This window comes from Papaver somniferum, chromosome 2 (assembly GCF_003573695.1).
Source record: "Papaver somniferum cultivar HN1 chromosome 2, ASM357369v1, whole genome shotgun sequence".
Lineage (NCBI taxonomy): Eukaryota > Viridiplantae > Streptophyta > Magnoliopsida > Ranunculales > Papaveraceae > Papaver > Papaver somniferum.
In genome coordinates this window covers 121,061,503-121,081,288 of record NC_039359.1, presented here as the reverse complement: position 1 = coordinate 121,081,288, position 19,786 = coordinate 121,061,503, and the positions used below count along the sequence as shown (strand labels likewise).

Below are 19,786 nucleotides of genomic sequence, written 5' to 3'. Positions count from 1 at the left end.
TTTATCTCCAACCCATAAAGATTTCTAATATTTTTTTACTTATCTGTAGGCATACAATTGGTTAAAATCCTTTTCATTTTTATTTTTCAATGATTTTTATTAATAAAAGTGTGACTAGGATGGGAAGAATCCTTTAAGTGAATGTCTAACCTTTTTTTTCCACATCACCTTCACATCATTGTATTGGAGATGATCTTTTATAAATATGGTTGTGGATCCTACGTGGATTATGACTTTTTTCTTCACGCACATTCCATTGCATATGCTCTAAAGATAGGATTCAATCTCACAGAAGATATTCTTCCATATATAACCAAAACATGATCGAGATTCTCTGCCTGTTACCGTATATAATTTCTCCTTCCCTGTTTCCGGCAACTACCAAATATAAGAAAATTTGGTTCCCTGTTTAAGTTCTGAGACACGTCACTGCACTGTAATAAACTCATCCTTGTTTTCAACTCTTCCCGTTTACACGTAACTGCCAAAATTAACACAACGAAATCCCGTCTTCCTCGTCACTCTGTTTTATCCAAACTCGATGAACTGGCCCTATTCAATCGATTCTGTTGGACCTAATAACCTCTGTTCAGTCTTAACAGGACCAACCCAAACAAACCCGTGATAGAATCTCCTCCAAACTGTCCAAAACTCGAATCAAAAGTCTGTTCTTCACTGCCGATATTTCCCGCCAAATTTGAATATTCAAATAAAGAAGATGAAGTCCCGCTAACCACTGGTGGGGTTCGAATAGCAGTTGGGTGCCCCTTAGCAATTTAGGTGCCCCTTATCCAAAGTGGGGGTCCATTTAGTGATTGTTCTCCCATTGGTGCAAATACCACTTTTCGAGCCAATTTTGCCGCAAAAGCTTATTTCTCCAAAAACACCTACAAAAACATAAAATAACCAAATAAATACAAAATCGAGCACTAACAATACATACAATTGAGAACAAAATAGACACATAAGTGCGTCTATCAAATACCCCCAAACTTATTATTTGCTAGTCCTGAGAAAATCAAATCGACAAAATAAAATCCTAACTCACTGTCGCAGGCATCGCGATTGTACTTAGCATGTGCAACAAGCCTTTAAACCCCTAATTGGCCCTAGTGGCCGAGTTATAGTCTCTGGAGGGTTTACCAGAGGTGTACCCACAAAACCTTTACTCCAAACCCTAGCTATCTGCGCAGAACCTTGGAAGGCACTAAAGAATCTCCTTGGTTGGCATACTCTTATTGACTACGGGAGGAAGTACCCTGGTGCGAAATTCCAATTAATGTACACGAGATTGTACTCACATACTAAAATTCATATATAAATGACACATCTCTATTCAGATAGTCGCACTATGAACATCAATATCCGGAATCAACAAATCACATGAATAGATTAAGAAAATGGATATAGAGAACAACATAGATGGTTTTGATGTTGACTAAGGTGAACGGTGGTTCCCATATCTGTCTGAAGGCCGCGGCCAGGATGAACCTAACCGAATGGACTGAGATACGGTATGACTAATATCAACACAATTGGCATATACAAGAGAACTAGTGATCCACAATCCTAATTCTAGATCAACTCAGCTGGCATATACAAGGGAACCAACGGTCGATTTTATTGAACAATTTATTCTGGTTGGTCTGGTCTAAATCTCTTTTCTTTTTCTACCTTCTTCTTCTTCTTTTATTTTTGTTGGTAACTCGGTCACTCTATTTCACTCAAGCAATGGTAACAACTCGATGTGTGTTCCCCACCAAATCACTCAAAGAAACATATTTCAAAAATAAAAATAAAAATAAAATAAAAACAGAAGGCGAAAAGGACTAAACGAGATATGTCGAAACTACCATGCTATTTCTAACACCTGAGCTCTGTGATTTTATGAGTATACTCTATTTAGATGCTTCCATCTACTCAGATTGGTTCTTCAACTCCTACAATCAAGATGCTTCCATCCACTTAGATTGGTTAGTGCCATCCTTAATAGGCATAAATTTCTAGGCTCTGGAGTTAAATAATGCAACTAAAAAGTTTATCCATACCTCTAAACTTAAATCTAACATTGTCCTTAATGTTCTAAACGTGGTTTTTAAAATCGTCCGATTTACGGGTCAACTCGTACGGCTCGTTTCAAATTAGTGAAAATCGATTAAAATCGTCTGGATGAATCGAATCTTCTTAAAATCGTAAAGATTCTTTCACCTTAACCGATTCTTGACCGTGCTGACCATTGACCAGCCAGTTGTCAAGCCCCAATTTAATTCAAAATAAAAGAGTTGGAGTAAGATTCGAACTCAACACCTCTTGTCCATTGGTTAGTCTACGGACCACCACACCACGATTTCTTTTGTGATAGAAATCAACTTATTTTATACTTATACAAATTTTTCTCTAATGAATTAAATAATGCTACCGTATTTTATCGAAGTTGCATACAAATCAATATTATTTTTGCATAGACATTCTTATATTTTTATGTTTTAGGGTAATATAAAAATGACTATGAATCTGCGATTCACGATTCAACATACGATTCGATTCTTAAAAATGAAAATACGATTCACGTTTCGATTCACGATTTAAAAACCTTGGTTCTAAAGATAAAATTTAAAGCATGAACAAAGGAGAATATGTTACCACTTGAAGCAAAAGAGTTAAGAAAAGATATTACTGTGTTGCATGAGCATGGGTTACCTCCCAAGAAGTGCTAAGTTTAACGTCTTCAGCCAGACATAATAAAGAATTAATCACCTCATAGAATCATAGAGAAATAGTAGGAAAAACTTTGGGTCATCTGCATCAAAAAGTGTTATCATAGACAAAAGGAAACTGTAACAAACCAAGAAAGTGAATAAACATAGCACACCCTTGCATAGTTTCCTGTTTAAGACGACTACATCTAGTTGTGGTTCAGGTTCAGGTTCAATAAAGGGGTCTAAATAAAATATTTTCATGGATTGCACTTCCTCATAAGTAAGATCTGAATTATCAGATCTAAAGTCTGGAAAATTTAGAACTACATAATAATAACCTGAATAATTGAGGATCCTCTAAGTCAATCAGATTTGACTCACACAGTTGACCACAATGAAAGTGGTGGTCATTCTTAAGCAAATGTGTCATTTATATTCTCATAAAGTATTTAGGGTTAGTCTCAGAACTTAATAACTGACACATTCGAATTTCATATGTTCCCACATGTGGAAGAAAAATATTTGGTGGAAAAAAAATCAATATGGGTATCATAGCCTGAGTAAACCACACCAACCAGATAACTATCTTCATTGTCAAGGGTATCAATATGGGTATCATAGCCTGATTATTTGTACTCCCATAATGTTGTTAATCAGATAACTGAGGTTGTCATAAGTATTGTTGCTGAATAAAACTCCTGACCTATTGAAATTAATCAGCTGGATAGAAGTGGAGCTGAAGATTTTAAAGATGTCCATCAGGTTTTAGCTTTCAATTTTGTTAGCTTTGTAGAAGACCATGTAGTCATCAACAAAAAGGAGGTGACTTATAGAAGGAGCCCCTTTATACAGTTTTATTCAAGAGATAAGACTCATTTCTTCAGCTTAAATCAGGTTTCTTGACAGGGATTCCATGCATAAGAGAAAACGGTAGGGGGAAAGAGGGTTACCTTGTCTAAGGCCTCTGGTTAAGGTTTAAAGAATTTTTCAGCTGCCTATTAACTAACACAAGAGAGGTGGTAGTAAATGTGCATTGATATATTTTATCGCACCAGTTGTCTTTGAAGCCATTTTTTTTTATAATGGCCAAGCGAAAGTCTCAATCCACTCTATCAAAAGCATTTGTTATGTTGATTTTGATTCCCGTGCAGCCATTGGCACCTTTTTTTTCCCTCTTCAGGATTTCATGAGCTATAACAATATTTTCAGAAATTTATCTTCCAGGATGAAAATAGATTGGTAACGGGATATGTTTTTGTGCAGGGAAAGTTTTATTCTTTGGGCTATGAGTTTGGAAATGATTTTGTAAGCGGTGTTCCATAGGCTGATGGGTCTAAAGCGGATTGAAGATGATGGGTTGTCAGTTTTTGGGATGAGGGATATGAAGGTTGATTTTAATTCCTTTAACATATGACAAGGAGCTTTGTCACCATCCATGTTGTAAAGAATGGACTTGATTTCCTGCATATATGGAGTTCTGTTGAGGGTGTCATTATCACGAGGGTTGATGGTAGTTAGCAACCTCTTCAACATTTATGATCCATTGACCCTTTGTATCCTGTTGGGTAGATTTAATCATGTTTCATCTAGCTCTATACTTGGTTGGTGTATGAAAGAATTTATTATTTGTCTGCAAGTTTGATGAGTTGATTTTTATTTTTGGTTTTCCAAATTTCTCTTGAATATCTAACCATTCATTGACCTTTTTCCTAGCATCATTTAACACTTGGCCTCTATCATTTTTGTGGTAGTTTTTGTGCAGCCAATCTAAATAATTCTTGCAGTCTTCAATGTTGGTTTTGATGCTTCCGTAGATCTCCCTTGTTCCAGATTGTAAGTTTAATGTCCTTTAGTTTTCTGACTATGATGAAAGCAGCAGAGCCAGAAATTTTTTTGTTCCAACGTTTAGCTATGATTCTCATGATCAAGCCAAAAACCAAAAACCTTAAAAAGGATTTTGCCACCATTCCGATGAGATTGTAATCGAGCAGGAATATTGGATGGTTGTCAGAGTCAATGTCCATTATATTGGTGATAAGTATTCGTATTTGTTAAAAAAAGAAAAAAAAAAAAAAAACAACGCTGGCAACGATTTGTCTTCCATCAATTTCAGACTTAACCTGAAATGTTTGGTGACATGTGAGCAAAAGTAACGGTCCGTTTGGATGTGCTGCCATATATATCGGTCATATTTGTCTTTATTATTTTGCCGTCCCAAGATTTATTTGAATGTGTTTGTTGTGGAACTAGCATGACGAATTTCCTGGTTTCTTTAACAAAAATTCAAATACTTCTTACGTTTACGTTTTCGATACTGCAATTGGGATATTATTTTAACAAAGCAGAATTGTATAAATTGCCACCGAATGAAAATCTTGCGACCACAGATTCAACCAATCGTTCTGAACTTATCTTATCCGGTAAAACTAACATATTAATAGCCTTGACTTGGCCACTGACGGTGGTTCATCCACCAAACTTAGTCTACACAACGCTTCTTTCATTTGTGATTATCCTTGGCCTGCAATAAGTTGATCCAGTGTGAACAGTAATAATTTTCTTCTTTTTCGAAAAGTCATCAATCAAATATCACGGCCTGACTAGAAGAAAAATGAGAATATACGAATACCAAATCAACATTTTGAAACCTATTTAAACCCATTGTAAGATGAACTCCGAGCACGAATCAAACAACCAAGCTCAGAATAAAAACCCTTAATTACTTCAAGAGTACGCTTCAATATTCACACAAAAGCAAGATGTCTTGCAGAGGTCAGTTAGTTTCATTTTTTGTATAATTTTCGATTTTTGTATATGGTTCAACGTTTTATTGTGGCCAGTTTGTAAGCAGAGCCGTTCCTGAGATTTTTTTGTCCTAAAGCAAAATTTTTTTCTATGTCCCAAATTTTTTTTATTTTTTTTGCCACGACTAATAATAAAAGATAAGTAAATTTTATACGTGTGTAAAGCATTGTAGGACAAGTATATCTCTAAAATATTAGGTTTAAATATGCTATCGTCTAATCTTTGTAAGAAAAATATCTCCTAAAATGTGAGGTAGTGAGAATTTGATAGTGTGAAAGGATTCTCCTCGTGTTAGAATTACAAAAAAATGGAGAAATGAAAAGGAACTATAAGTTACGTTTTTCAATCAATAATTTAAGACCCAAAAAACACAAGAGATTTGAATGGTTATTTAGAGCACGTTTCTTTTAGGCTCTAAAAGCCAAAGGTAAAAAAAACATTGGTGGAAAGAAAATATCGAGTTTGTAGAATGTTCAAAATAAATCCCCAACTTTTTATGTTTCTTAAATATTTGTCCTAAATATTTACATAGTATAATCAATAAGTCCCTTCTAGAATTTTATTTTTAAGTAAACCCACACTATAAAACTGGGTTGTTGCTGCCCCCTAGGCCTTGCTGCCTTAAAGTGGGTCTTTCCCTGATTACCCTATGGGGCCGGCCCTGTTGTAAGACCAAATCATGTGCATACTGACATTTTAGCAAAAATATTCCAGGTAAAAGTTCATGGCCCGAGTTGGTACGCAGCTCCGGTGTGTCTGCTGCAGCGACAATAGAAAGTGAAAATCCAAACGTTAATGCAGTTCTGGTGCCGGAAGGATCATTGGTAACCATGGATTTCAGGTGCGATAGGGTTAGGGTCTGGATCAATTCAGCTGGAAGAGTTTACCAGACACCAAGAATTGGGTAATGAAACTTCATATTTTACATGATAATAAAATGTTGATCACGACCTTCCTGTCCAGGATGTTTTATATCATATAGTTGGTGTAATGAGTATGTACGTACGTAGTACTTGCTGCCTTTCTTTTTTCTTCATGGAAGAAAACAAGAGTACATATAGCAATATAGTTGTTGTATTAAATAAATAAATAAGGGTGATCAAGTTTACGCTATATTTAATGCGTCGTTGTATTTTTGATCCTCGAATTCCCTGGAAACGGTGCCAAATGACACACTCCCCTTTCGTTTCTGTACAATGATTATTATTATTTTTTCAATTTGGTCTATTTCTAAGTTAAAATGAAAACGTGATAATACCTTTCAAAACACACTGGAAGAACCGTTGATCAAGTACTATAAGATTTTGAACATTTTGGATTTATATTGGTCCGAACACTTCTTATTAAGTTGTCAAATGTGTTAGGAATCTACATGATTTATATTCTTTGGAACATGTGCATAGCCACTACACACTGGACGTTTAAAAGATTTTAGTCATTCCGGGGAGGCTATGTGCATAGCCTAGTTCAATAATCTTGTTGGATACCTAAATTTCTCAAAAGCATACGTAGCAGGGCCAGAAATTATACTAGTACACCGGTTGTCACGGTGTGTGGGTCGACCGAAGAAAAATTTGAAGATGAGATTCTTTGCAACTACTTTCGTTCCGTTTCAGAAAAAATGATATTTTCACCTCGTTTCAGAAAAATGATACTCTCACCCCGTTTAAAAAAAATGATACTTTCGCCTTGTTTTAGAAAAAGTGATTTTTCGCTCCATTTTAGAAAAAGTGATATTTTCACCTCGTTTCAGAAAAATGATACTCTCACACCATTTAAAAAAAAGTGATACTTTTGCCTTGTTTCAGAAAAAGTGATTTTTCGCTCCATTTTAGAAAAAGTGATACTTTCGTCCCGTTTTGAGAAAAAGTGATATTTTCGCCTTGTTTAAGAAAAACTTATACTTTCGCTCTGTTTCAGAAAAAGTGATACTTTCGCCCCGTTTCAGAAAAAGTGATACTTTCTCCCCGTTTCAGAAAAGTGATACTTTCACCTTGTTTCTTTCGCCTTGTTTCAGAAAAGTGATACTTTCACTCCTTTTCAGAAAAAGTGATACTTTCGCCCGTTTCAGAAAAAGTGATACCTTCGCCCGTTTCAGAAAAGTGATACTTTCACCTTGTTTCAGAAAAAGTGATACTTTCGCTCCGTTTCAGAAAAAGTGATATTTTCGCCCGTTTCAGAAAAAGTGATACTTTCGCTTGTTTCAGAAAAAGTGATACTTTCGCCTTGTTTTAGGAAAAGTGATTTCCCTCCGTTTCAGAAAAAGTGATACTTTCTCCCCGTTTCTGGAAAAGGTGATACTTTCGCTCTGTTTAAGAAAAAATTATACTTTCGCTCCGTTTCAGAAAAAGTGATACTTTCGCCCGTTTCAGAAAAAGTGATACTTTCTCCCCGTTTCAGAAAAGTGATACTTTCACCTTGTTTTTTCGTCTTGTTTCAGAAAAAGTGATACTTTCGCTCCGTTTCAGAAAAAGTGATATTTTCGCCCGTTTTAGAAAGGTGATACTTTCGCTTGTTTCTTTTCCTTGTTTCAGAAAAAGTGATACTTTCGCTCCGTTTCAGAAAAAGTGATATTTTCGCCCGTTTCAGAAAAAGTGATACTTTCGCTTGTTTAAGAAAAAGTGATATTTTCTCCCCGTTTCAGAAAAAGTGATACTTTCGCACCGTTTCAGAAAAAGTGATACTTTCGCCCCGTTTCAGAAAAGTGATACTTTCACCTTGTTTCAGAAAAAGTGATACTTTCGCTCCGTTTCAGAAAAAGTGATATTTTCGCCCGTTTCAGAAAAAGTGATACTTTCGCTTGTTTCAGAAAAAGTGATACTTTCGCCTTGTTTCAGGAAAAGTGATTTCGCTCCGTTTCAGAAAAAGTGATACTTTCTCCACGTTTCTGGAAAAAGGTGATACTTTCGCCCTGTTTCAGAAAACGTGATACTTTCGTCCTGTTTCAGAAAAGTGATACTTTCGCTCTGTTTCAGAAAAAGTGATACCTTCGCTCCGTTTCAGAAAAAGTGATACTTTCCCAGTTTCAGAAAAATCATACTTTCACTCCGTTTCAGAAAAAATGATATCTTCGTCCGTTTCATAATAAATGATACTCTCGCTCTACGTTATAGTAATTGGATATTTAAATAGTTTTACTAATTGGATTAAAGGGGACAAAAAATTTTCTCCGGCGAAAAAGTAACCAAGAAAGACTACACGGAATTTGACAATCTTTTTATCAAATTGAACATTTGCCTTACCGTTCATCTTACAAAAATGTAATCATAAGAAGTACTCCCTTCCTTCGGGTCGGTCGGCCCAATAAAATTGATAAAACTGCTTGCAAACATTATCATCCTTTGCCATTTCTTCATTTCTGTTTCTTTTTAAAGAATTGTCACAAGACCAGATACATCCGTAAGATATGAGCTATCAGCACCAAACGGAACACATGCAAAGTAAGCAAACTGCAGCTGAAATAACCCATGGCTCGACCATTAACCAAATAGAAAGTTTAGCAGACTGAAGAATCGCATGAATCCATATAAAAAATATGCGGAAATAAACCAAAACAAGATGGTGAATTGAGCAAGAATTTTCCAGTCAAGCGTATCAAATTTTAAAGCGAGATTACCACCATAAAAATCTTATTGTCCAAAAAAGATTGACAGCTTCAGAGACGAGGCTGTTGCATTCAAATGAAACCTGTTTTGAGGCATACTCAATTTTTTTGAGGCATACTCATTCATTACACCATTTAGGGTGGGTTTATAAGGAGTGTCTAAAAGTAGTTCAATTACCTATATAATCTTAAACAATTTAAATTACTAGAACGCCCTTATCCTCAAAAACCTAAAATCAAAAATCAAAATAAACTTTAAATTTAAACATTTTGGACTCCAATTCAATAAAGAAATTGATCAAGCAAAGCAAACACGAATCAAAGTGAGCGATATTGAAGTGCGAAATCCAAACCTCAATTACTCTTAGATGTATTTTAAAATGTATGTGTAACAAACCCATCTTGTTTTTGATTGATTTTATTTTGTTTGATTGACAGAATATAATTTCAAAGATGAAATTAGGGTTTTCAGAAGATCAGTTCGGCTAATCTTGGAGTATCAATTTTGAGCCGAACCTAGTGTATAATTTAGAGAAACACTATGTTCGGCTCACGCGACTTTGCTAAATTTTGTTCGAATCAGCCGAACCTAAATTTGTCAGTTTCAGAGTGAAGTTCGGCTGACAACTTTTCAGCCGAACCTCAATTTTTTAAAAATATACCTAGGTTCGGCTGATAACTTGTCAGCCGAACTGTTCATCTAGTCAGTAGATCTGGGTTTTAAAAATTCATTTTTTTGAAAGATTCAACTTATAAAAAGAAATTAAACCTCGTATAGAAGTCTACCTCTGATTTGAATCACCCATTTTGGTCATTTCTAATCACTAAAATCTCAAAATTCAAAACCCAAGTTTTTTTCACTTCTTCTTCTTCCTCTCAAAAATCTCAATTCTCTCACATAAATTTGATTTATCTACTAATTCACCACTAATAATTTTATTTTTAATCAATCCTTAAAATTCCTAACTAATCAAATCTAATCATAATCATTAACACTAATTATGTAAGGGTAGTTATGCCATTATCAAAAAAAGTGGATAAGGGGTGATGTTGTTTTTTATTTAGTGACCCTATTTTGGCATTATATAGTATGCCTCAAAAAAATTCAGTACGCCTCAAAACAGGTTTCATTCAAATATACTTCTATCTTTCAAGAAATCTGGCTGATGGGGAGATAAAATCCTTGAAAACAATTGGGCTAAGCCCTATTATTCTCTTCTTGAGCTGGTAGGCGAGGATTAGATACTGCCCACACATATATAGCTCTTTTGACTATTGTGAGTTCTGGCCATATGCTATTACTGAAGTTGAATTAGGCTTAGAATTCTTGCCATATTTGCTTCCACCATTGTGAATGCTATGACAAGCCTTTTAAGATTAATATAATGGGTTTTATGCATTAAATAAAAATAGGTTGACCCATAAGGTGATTGATCCCGGTTGCTCAACCAGTTTGAACAGAAGTAAGTTTCTTCTTACCTGGAAAAGTCATCGATCAAATATTACGGCCTGATGACACAAGAGATAAGAGAATATCCGGATATCTGATCAACCTTGAACCTATTTAAACCAATTGTAAGATGAACTCTCAGTGAATCAAACACAGCCAAACTAAGCAATTCACAATACGTTTCAATATATTCACAGACAAGCAGGATGTCAACAGAGTGCAAAGGTGAAGTACATTTCACTGATAAGTTTCAATTCGTATATATGGTTCAACGTTTTATCTTCCTTACTTATAGATTGTAGCTAATGCGTAGGAACAAATCACATGTGCGCACTAACATTTTAACAAAAAATTCCAGGTAAAAGCTCATGGCCCGAGTTGGTGGGCACCTCTGGACGGTTTGCTGTAACGACAATTGAAAGACAAAATAGAAACGTTAATGCAATTGTGGTGCCAGAAGGATCAGGAGTAGTTTTGAACTTCAGCTGCACTAGGGTCTGGGTCTGGGTCACTAAGGCTGGAAAAGTTTACCAAACACCAAGAATTGGGTAGTAAAACTTCCTATTTACATGATAATAAAATGTGAATTGATCATGACCTTTCCTATCTAAGTTGTTCTATATCATGTCCTCTGTGTAATAAGTATACTTTTCTTTTCTCCGTGGAAGAAAACAAAGTTGTCATATTAAATAAATAAAGGTTGAGCAAGTTTACTTACATTTTCCTTGAGATGCTGTATGCTCCGGTTTCTCATGTGGTGCCGTAGGTCTTAAGCATTAAACCTGCAGACATCTTCTTTCCCTCACTAATTAGACCTTAATGGCAATTATAAAATGTCGGGGGCTCCAACCAGCTGATTCCAGCTCCAGAAAACGCTTAATGCGCTTATCTCAACATCATAAGAAGCAATACCCGACATGATGGCATTAAAAAGGAAAAAACTTTTTGATTTTTGCCGAATTTCCACTGAAACGAAGGCGTGCAATTACAGTGGTTACTCATCTTAGAAGCATATCTTCAAAGAATCAAAGTTCAAAGACCACCACTGCTGAAGTAATAGCTTTATTCAAAGATTCATAAGGCTGGAAAAAAAATTAGTCAAACTATAATACCTGCGATAAGTAAAGTCAAAGATAGAACAGCATCGACTGATATTAGTCTGAACTTTTCATTTTCATTGATGATTTATATCGAACAGGTCGCATACATGTAGCTTTACAAACAAGCTTATGTTTTTTTGCTAAATGACTCACAAGCTTATGCTTTCTTGCTGATTGTGAACGCAATTAGGTTTCCATTGTCAACTTACCCATTGAAGTATTCCTAAACGCCACCACTCTCAAATGTCAGTTGTGTAGGCTAACTCTTATAATTTGGGGTTGCCACAATTTCTTACTCCCGCATAAATTCAATTTTAAAGTCGAGTATTTGACTTTCGTTTCTTGAGATTATTGCCTTGACCAAATCAACGGTCTCGGTCAATTGAGTTCAATTTCTGAACTTTTGAGTTTTATGTAGTACTACTATTTATGAATCAGAGAAAACAGAAGAACCCCAAAAGAAAACCCTAAAAAAATGGAATTCGATCAGCCATTGTCTGTGTTCTGTACAGTGATGGCCATGAACACCACCGATTTCTGCTACTTGGTTTGCTCTCGATGTGAGAAAACTCTCCCAAATGAATACATTTCCTGCAAGTACTGCGATCCCAAATTCTTCAATCCAGGCTCGTCAATTTCAAAACGCCTCTATCGCATTCTTGTAAGCACACCCTACTCCTATGCAGATAGACATACAGTCCAGTATAATTTCAATTTCCTTTGTATTTTGATTCATCAATGAGTCATTGGATTGTATTCAGGTGTCTATTGCAGCATCAGAAGAAGTTTTTGTAGTTGTAATGTTTGATAGAGTTGCTCGAGTTCTTATTGGTTGCTCTGCTGATGATTTTTTCAATTTTACCATGGTTAACCCCTCTGCAGGTATTAGATTCTTCTTCTTTTTTTATTTTCATTTTGATTTGTTGAGGAAATTAGATTTGATTTGATTGTTTTGTATGGGTATGTGTAGCTGTTACAGCCAGTAAACTCCTGGAGGGTAAAATGTTTCAAATGAAGCTCTCTAAACCGAAGATGAATGGCAATGCGCAGCACCTTCGGGCTATATCAGTTACTCCGCTGTGCTCTGATTTCACTCCGGCAATTAAGACTTTGAAGGAACTGTATAAAGATGCAATCAGTCCTTCACATCAATCATCTTGTTCCGGGCATGGTAACCCTTAAATTAGAGTACATTGTAGTTCGATGTTGTTTAAAAGGTGTGGTGAAACAAGGAGTAGAAATTATGTATTCTAGGTTCTTCATTTTTAGTCAGGTCATGTAAGCTCGGAGAGGCTATGTGAATAGCTTGTTAGAAATGAAATTTCTGGATAGTATCTGGAGCAGAGGCACAAATTATTTAAAATTGACAAAACTGCTTGCAAAAATTTAACTGGGCGCAAATCTACTGAAAGTAGGATGCAATGACATCCTTTGCCATTTCTTCATTTCTCTGTCTTTTTTTTTTAAAGAACTCTTACAAGATCAGATACATCCATAAGATAAAATGTATGAGCACCAGATGAAACACATGTAAAGTGAGCCGAGTACTTCTTTGGTTCTTCTTCATGTATGAATCTTGTTAAAAGAGTGCCAGTTGAACACCATGAGAGAAGGGGGGAAAAAACTCATGTCGATGTTTAACTATACTGATGTGAGTATGAGCTGAGGAACACAGCAACATACAACTCACAAGTCCGTGTAATTAAATTTTTAGTTCCCGAACCTGGTTAAACTCGTGCACGTTGGATTCTAGGCTCCATTTTTAAGAATTTCCTTGACATTCTCGAATACCGACCTGTGTGACGCGATCGAGAATTTCCTGCAAAGCAAGATCTTGAGTTCCAGAGCCAGCCCTTAAAAATATTAGACAATTTGAACTCTGCAGGTGGCTTAATCATCTCTTTCTCTATATTATCTTCAGTGCAGTCATCCTTATCATTCGCCTCTGCAGCATCACTGATAACATCGACCCAACCAGTGTCTTCTTTCTCTTCTTCACAAATACCTGGTTCCAAGAATGTCGACCTGCTGATAAGATTAAAAGAAATAACCTTAGACCGGAAATGGGAAATGTCAGTGATATGATTATCAGTTATTGAACAACACAGTAAGATTGAGAACTAATCATTATCTGAATACTTGTACTCTGAAGTCTGATTAACAAAGAATGTCTGAAAATGAAGCTGTAGAAATTCCTTACCTAATGTTTTTCTTGCTAGCACTCAGACTTTTCGATTTCTGTATGCGGTTAAAATTTGTAGACAGATGCCGAAGAAAATGAAGCTGCACATACAGGGTAAAAAATTAACACGAGACAAGGAAATTGAAGTCTGATACAAGAAAAAGCCATCAACGAATACTTACGTGAGAAAACAGGAAAAGAACAAGATAGTAGCAGAGTTTGAGAATACTGCATTTTATATAGACAAAAATGTGACACAGATGAAGCATTTACAAACATGGAAAATTGATGCCGAGTACTCACTGCTCCTTTGTGCACCAAGGCACCCTTGCTATCTATAAAATTTAAGTATCAGCGTCCCCATAATTGAACAAAACTTCAATAAAACCACGTGACCTAGTTTCCAAGGTTTTAAACCCGTGTTTTCTACAGAAAAACCTAAGTGCTTCTTTCCATAAACCCCATTTGGATCATTAGGAACTAACGGAAGAATGCAGCACTCCAAAAATATACAACGAATTTATCCTAAAGCATGACAACATTCCATTGCATGTATCATGACGGTAGTAATCCTGTCATATCCTTAACATAGCCTCAATAGTATCTCAAACATAATATAATCTACTATTTTGCAGGTAAGGTCACGTAACTCAAATTAGTTACTTGCATAGTAAAATAATGAACAGAATTTGGTAACCTAAATCTGATGGATGCACGTTCATTGCTAAACTGGGTGTTCAAAAGTCAATTGAAGAAACAGAAGTAAAACATTCCAAGGAGAGGAAATCTGCCAACTAATGATCTATGGTTGGCATATATGTTGTAAAGGAGCCAGTACTTTGTTCATCTTAAAACAATGTGGCAAATCAATGTCTTATTATCACAGATCTAATCATCTAAAACATTGCGGCAATGTGCAAATCTTTGTCCAACTCATCAGAAATAATGAAAAACAATTAGAATGTCATGGTTATGCAAACAAACTAGTGAAGATATAATCTGCAGATTGCGTTAGCCTCGTTTACTTGTGTAAATAAGATTAGTAAATTGGAAAAATATCATATTCCACCAATTGTCATATGATTGGCGTAAAAACGAAAATGTGTGTAAGAACAAGCAATAACCTGATCACCATCCCTGATCAAAAAGCTTTCAAGAGTACCCTTGTCATTCAGTAACTTCTGATTTTCAAATGATAAGCAGAAATGGCCCCAGACATGTGACCTGAAAAATCCGGATCGACATTCAGTTGAAGTCTTTGAAAAACAAACATAATCCAAAATATAGACAACGACCAGGACAACGAATTCCAAGGTTCACAAATGGCACATAATCGACAATACATTTAATGTAACCAAATGTACCTAAATGGAGGCCAGTTACTATAATCTCAATGCAAACAATCAACCTTAAATGTACCTAAAGTACTCAAAACTTTGTCATTCTCCCCCAATTTCCTTCAATAATCATTCACATGTACGTTAGTAAAATGAAACTTCTGAATTCAAAATGTAAAACCCTAAATTTGATTTTGTGTTGCATTTCACTCAATTCAACCCAAACTACAGACAACAATTTGTTTAACATAACTAAAAACCAAAACATTAAAGATGTGACATGATATAACAATACCAAGAAATCAGACCCCGATTGCCCATGGAAGAAGAAGATAATGTGAATACATCCTCCACTGCTTGTTTAAGTTCTCCAACTGTAGCATTCCTTCTGATATGAACATCTGTAAAAACACAAAATCCAAATCAAAATTCACAGTAAAAAATCAAAACCAAAACCAAAATAAAAATCCAATTAATTACCGAAGGAAGAACCATCCAATTTGATGATTTGGAGCTTAATAGAAACATGAGAAGGAAGCCTTTCATAAGGTGTAATGGCACTATGATGTTCATTAATGAAAGGACTAAACGGTAGAGAAACGCTGGTTCTACGTCTCTCGATTAAAGAAAATCTAGGTCCGCAATCGAAACTTCGTCGCATTCTTCTTCTTCTCTCTAAATAAAATCAAGAAACGAAAAAAAAAATGAAGTTTGATTTCTTGGTTTTGTTTGATTTATATTTATGTTTATTATTTCAGTAAAAAAATGGTTGAGATTCTTATGAGAGAAACACACGCATTCTCCTTCTTCTTCTTTCTCGATTCAGATTCTCAACAGATTTTTTCTTTTAAAACGATGGTTTTATTTTTGACGGACGAATCAAATGAAATCTTGTTGGGTGATGGACTGATTCCTTTTTCTCTTTTGTTTTCTTTCATGTTTTTTTTGTTTGTTTGTTTTGTTTTTGTTTTCCCATTTGGTGTATGGTTTAGCTTGGAAATCGGAGTGACAGTTAAAAAATTCAAATTCTCTGAATTTTGTTCCTTTCAATGTGAAAAAATTCTTGTTCAGGTTGTGAAAAACATTTTCAATCTGCGGCATTTTGATGGGCATTTTACTCTGATTAGCAATTTGGCATCAGCATTTAAATAAGGGCCCACATCACATGGCACTCACATTGCTGGAGGACTAGAAGGTCCGGCCGATTCTAGATACACCTTCAGGAACACACCCAAAAACCAACACCGTTGATAAGGGTGCTAGTGGTCGTGGGAGAGTACAAAATTCGAGACAAATTGGAAATTGTCATGTCTTATATGAGATTTGGTACAACTCTGGTACATTGGTAGCCTATTAGTAGTAATGCTGAGTATCGTCCTGCTGACTAATCTTCAAAATTGGGAAATGTTGTATTTACTGAGTGTCACATCTATGAATGCTGCAAGCAAATTTTCTGCGTAACTATGACCCGACAGTACTGTGGTTCAGTGATCTCTTATCACCAACTAGCACTTTAGCCATATGAATTTGCACCTTTGCTAACATCAACACTATCTTGAGTTATGCAACGAAAGACTTATTTAGATTTTCTCTTTTCCTTCAATTGTACCTCATATACCACAAAGAGGGGTTAATATCATGCTTATGCTTCAAAGAATTTCGGGAGTACTTTTGAATCAATATAACACATAGACAATTCTTTAAGCCAACAAACTCTCTTTCATTAGCTCAGGGGAAGACTACAAAATTATGTCCAACCAACGGGCTTATAAGCTTATTCTCTCTACGAGCCTAAAAGACACTCTCTACTGCAATGTGGTTCCTCTATCCTTGAAGACATGCACTTGTAGAAGTTCTATGGCCTATTTGTAATGCCAAGAACCAAGCCAATCTGTGTGCAACTGATTGCACAACCTATGAACATCCATCTATCCATTGGCAATTATCCTAACCGCGACAATGCCTTTTTAACTGCTAGCTTTTGTGCTGGCTTGAAGAATTATGCCACACTTTTTTTAACGGTTAGGGAATGCCAAACTCGGTTATAAAGCCTCTTTATAACCGTCTCAACAAACTCCTTTTCTTTGGCATGCGTGTGATGCACACACAACATGTAACTGACAACCGGAACCAATATCCAACTAACATTACATTACACTCAACTTGGCATGAGCCTGTGTACATCTATGATGGCGCTACAATCAACTTGGCCTATACCAATGCACGTCTATGATGACGCTACAATTATCCCGGCCAACATCCGAGTAAATTCATAATAATCAATTCTATCCTTGCTGCTTGGTCCAACTCCATAGCTCATTTGGATGCCAACATCCGAGTAAATTAATAATAATCAATTCTATCCTTGCTTCTTGGTCCAGCTTCATACTTTAGGTGCATCACTTGCATTTTTTTTCCCGAGCAATGGACAACAATATCGCATTTGCCAACGCCACGGTTGCATATGCATTGTCCACGCCTAGGCCAATGCTTGGGTCGATTCTTAAGTCATTCCATGACTTGCATTGCATCCCTAATTCCTTCCTTGAGCTGGGAAAACTCTGAATCAAGGATATGCAACATTATCGCATAATATTGCATGTGCTAAGTAGCCTTTCTTGTCTCATCCACGATGGCGCTACATTGTTGGGTTATGCAGCATCATTGGTCAGGCCACTGGCTTCGGTAATGCGCCATCTTGGCGCTTCACTGTTGGGACTGTTAACACTGAGCCAGGGGGAAGTCTAAACTAGTATCTGTTGATGTATGAAAAAATAACTACCCTCTAATGGGACAAGGTAGCCCCTAAGGAGAGGCCAAGTCCATGAAGTAATATGGGGACTTGGGAACTAAAGCCCAAATCTCCATGCATATGTCCATAAACATAAAGGATAAATGAGGAATTAAAGGAAAGTTAAAGGTTATAATAGGGGAAATGACAATAAGGGTAAATAACAAGATTTTAAAGACATGTGGCATGATGTCATGGAAAAGAGAAACTTAGGGAGAGCCTATAAAAGTAGGAAGGTAGTACAATGGAAAGCATGTCTCTCTCTCTCTTACTATTTCAGGAAAAGGTGTAGTCATTGTTGTGGTTTGGACGTGTCGGTCTGGTATCAAATAACCCTTTCAACAGTGTCAATCCACAAGAGAAAAAAGTTTTTGAAAAGTCTATTTCGAGGTCGTTTAGTTGGAAGGTGATTCTTTGAGAGGGAGTATTGATGCTTGACTCAATTTTGTGGACATTACTAATTCGATAAAGATGATTTACATAACCGTTAGATCTTACATATCTTACATTTCATATTAATTGGTTAGATAGTATATATTTTGTTGCTCCTGGTTACTTATTCATTATAAAAGTAACACTAACATTCCCATTAGCGAAAATCAAAAGCTCACTCTTTCATTTACAAAGAGAGATCGAATATATGAACCTCCACTTTACTGGACATCGATTTTGTAATCAAATAGGCATTAGTTGACTTCATATATTCATAAAAATTTCAAACCTCTAAAATGGCAAGCCGTTATGGGGTTGTTAGAGCATCCTCGATCAAACACACAAGTTTTGTTATATCAAGTTTGTTGTCATATTTAATAGATCAGAACTATATCTTGATTTATAATAACACCCCGTATTTTTAGCATGACACATGCTAAAAGATGCGTCATTTGCTTGTGATGAAGCTTCATCCAAAGCTTCCTTTGCATAGTGAGATGCATTTGGCTCGGGTCCATATTTGGTGCCAAGGAAGGCACATTGCGTAGGCATATTGGAAAAAGTCCAATATTGCATCATCATGATGCATTAGGCCAGTTGGGTAGGTGGCCTCGAGATTGCAGCGTAATCATTGTGTATTATGGAGGCTATTGGCCTAGATCCAATGTCGCACAATCATTGTGCATCAGGCCAGAAAGGGCTGGGCGAACGAGTGTTGCGCAATCATTGTACGCAATCATTTTGGATGAACATAATCATTGCGAAGAAACGCAATCATTGCGGATGAACACAATCATTGTGATGAACAGTGAAGAAGGCATGTCATTTTGGTCCCTTTCCATACTTGTATAAATTCCATTAAGACATATATAGGGAGGGGTAGTTGGTTGAAGGTGCATATGCGGACTATGTACCAAGTAAGCTTCAAAGCTTAGCCGGAAGAGTATAAATGATGCCTAAGGCTCATTTATAGTTGTGTAGCCTTTCGAAGAGGGCATTTGATGCTTAGGCATCACTATGCCATATCGCGGACCCGATGACGCATAATCATTATGCATCTTGACGGAATGGCCTATACGGACCAGACGATTACCATTATTGTTAGGCCACGGCCTTGCAATCGAGTTGGTTTAAGTTTATGTCCCTTAGAGAATGAACTACGGTTTGTGCTTGATCCCTTTATACTAGGGAAGGGTACGTAGACAGCCGCAATGAGTTGCAGCATTGTCGGTCCAGCACTTTGTCGCTCATATCATCTAATTGTGAGATGATTGCGACATTCGGGCCTCTCATATTATCTGGCTCGGTAACTCGACGCAAGAGATGATTTTGGCCAAACTTGATGAGGCAAGTTGCATTCCAGTCAGTGGATGATCATATTTCCTA

The 19,786-nt window shown here is 36.2% G+C and overlaps 2 protein-coding genes and 1 long non-coding RNA gene across 4 annotated transcripts; 2 read left to right on the top strand and 1 right to left on the bottom strand.

The window, feature by feature from the left end:
- The first annotated feature begins 5,248 nt into the window (after window positions 1-5,248).
- On the top strand, window positions 5,249-6,619 carry LOC113353868. Its single transcript, XR_003361582.1, has 2 exons — window positions 5,249-5,471; window positions 6,219-6,619. It is a non-coding gene; the product is annotated as an uncharacterized LOC113353868 (long non-coding RNA).
- Window positions 6,620-10,695: 4,076 nt separating this feature from the next.
- Window positions 10,696-12,992, top strand: LOC113348974. Its single transcript, XM_026592891.1, has 4 exons — window positions 10,696-10,783; window positions 10,917-12,319; window positions 12,420-12,540; window positions 12,629-12,992. The coding sequence occupies exons 2-4, from the start codon at window positions 12,134-12,136 to the stop codon at window positions 12,838-12,840; spliced, it is 519 nt and encodes a 172-aa protein (XP_026448676.1). The 5' UTR covers window positions 10,696-10,783; window positions 10,917-12,133; the 3' UTR covers window positions 12,841-12,992.
- Window positions 12,993-13,061: 69 nt separating this feature from the next.
- Window positions 13,062-16,149, bottom strand: LOC113348973. Of its 2 annotated transcripts, none has more exons than XM_026592889.1 (5): window positions 15,658-16,149; window positions 15,473-15,578; window positions 14,965-15,064; window positions 13,859-13,941; window positions 13,062-13,683 (listed from the first exon to the last, which is right to left on the bottom strand). In XM_026592889.1, exons 1-5 carry the CDS (start codon window positions 15,836-15,838, stop codon window positions 13,386-13,388), a joined length of 768 nt encoding a protein of 255 aa, XP_026448674.1. In that variant the 5' UTR covers window positions 15,839-16,149; the 3' UTR covers window positions 13,062-13,385. The 2 variants fall into 2 exon arrangements, with proteins under 2 accessions (XP_026448674.1, XP_026448673.1); XM_026592888.1 differs by having other exon boundaries at window positions 13,062-13,686; window positions 15,658-16,136.
- Window positions 16,150-19,786: the final 3,637 nt, after the last annotated feature.

Bases quoted from the DNA above. Each gene is read 5' to 3' on its own strand.
- LOC113348974 (XM_026592891.1), top strand. From the start codon at position 12,134: ATGGAATTCGATCAGCCATTGTCTGTGTTCTGTACAGTGATGGCCATG. The intron at 12,320-12,419 runs GTAAGCACACCC...GATTGTATTCAG, and splicing joins AACGCCTCTATCGCATTCTT to GTGTCTATTGCAGCATCAGA. The intron at 12,541-12,628 runs GTATTAGATTCT...GGGTATGTGTAG, and splicing joins CATGGTTAACCCCTCTGCAG to CTGTTACAGCCAGTAAACTC.
- LOC113348973 (XM_026592888.1), bottom strand. From the start codon at position 15,838: ATGCGACGAAGTTTCGATTGCGGACCTAGATTTTCTTTAATCGAGAGA. The intron at 15,579-15,657 runs GTAATTAATTGG...GTGTTTTTACAG, and splicing joins ATTGGATGGTTCTTCCTTCG to ATGTTCATATCAGAAGGAAT. The intron at 13,942-14,964 runs GTTATTGCTTGT...CTGTATGTGCAG, and splicing joins TGATCAGGGATGGTGATCAG to CTTCATTTTCTTCGGCATCT.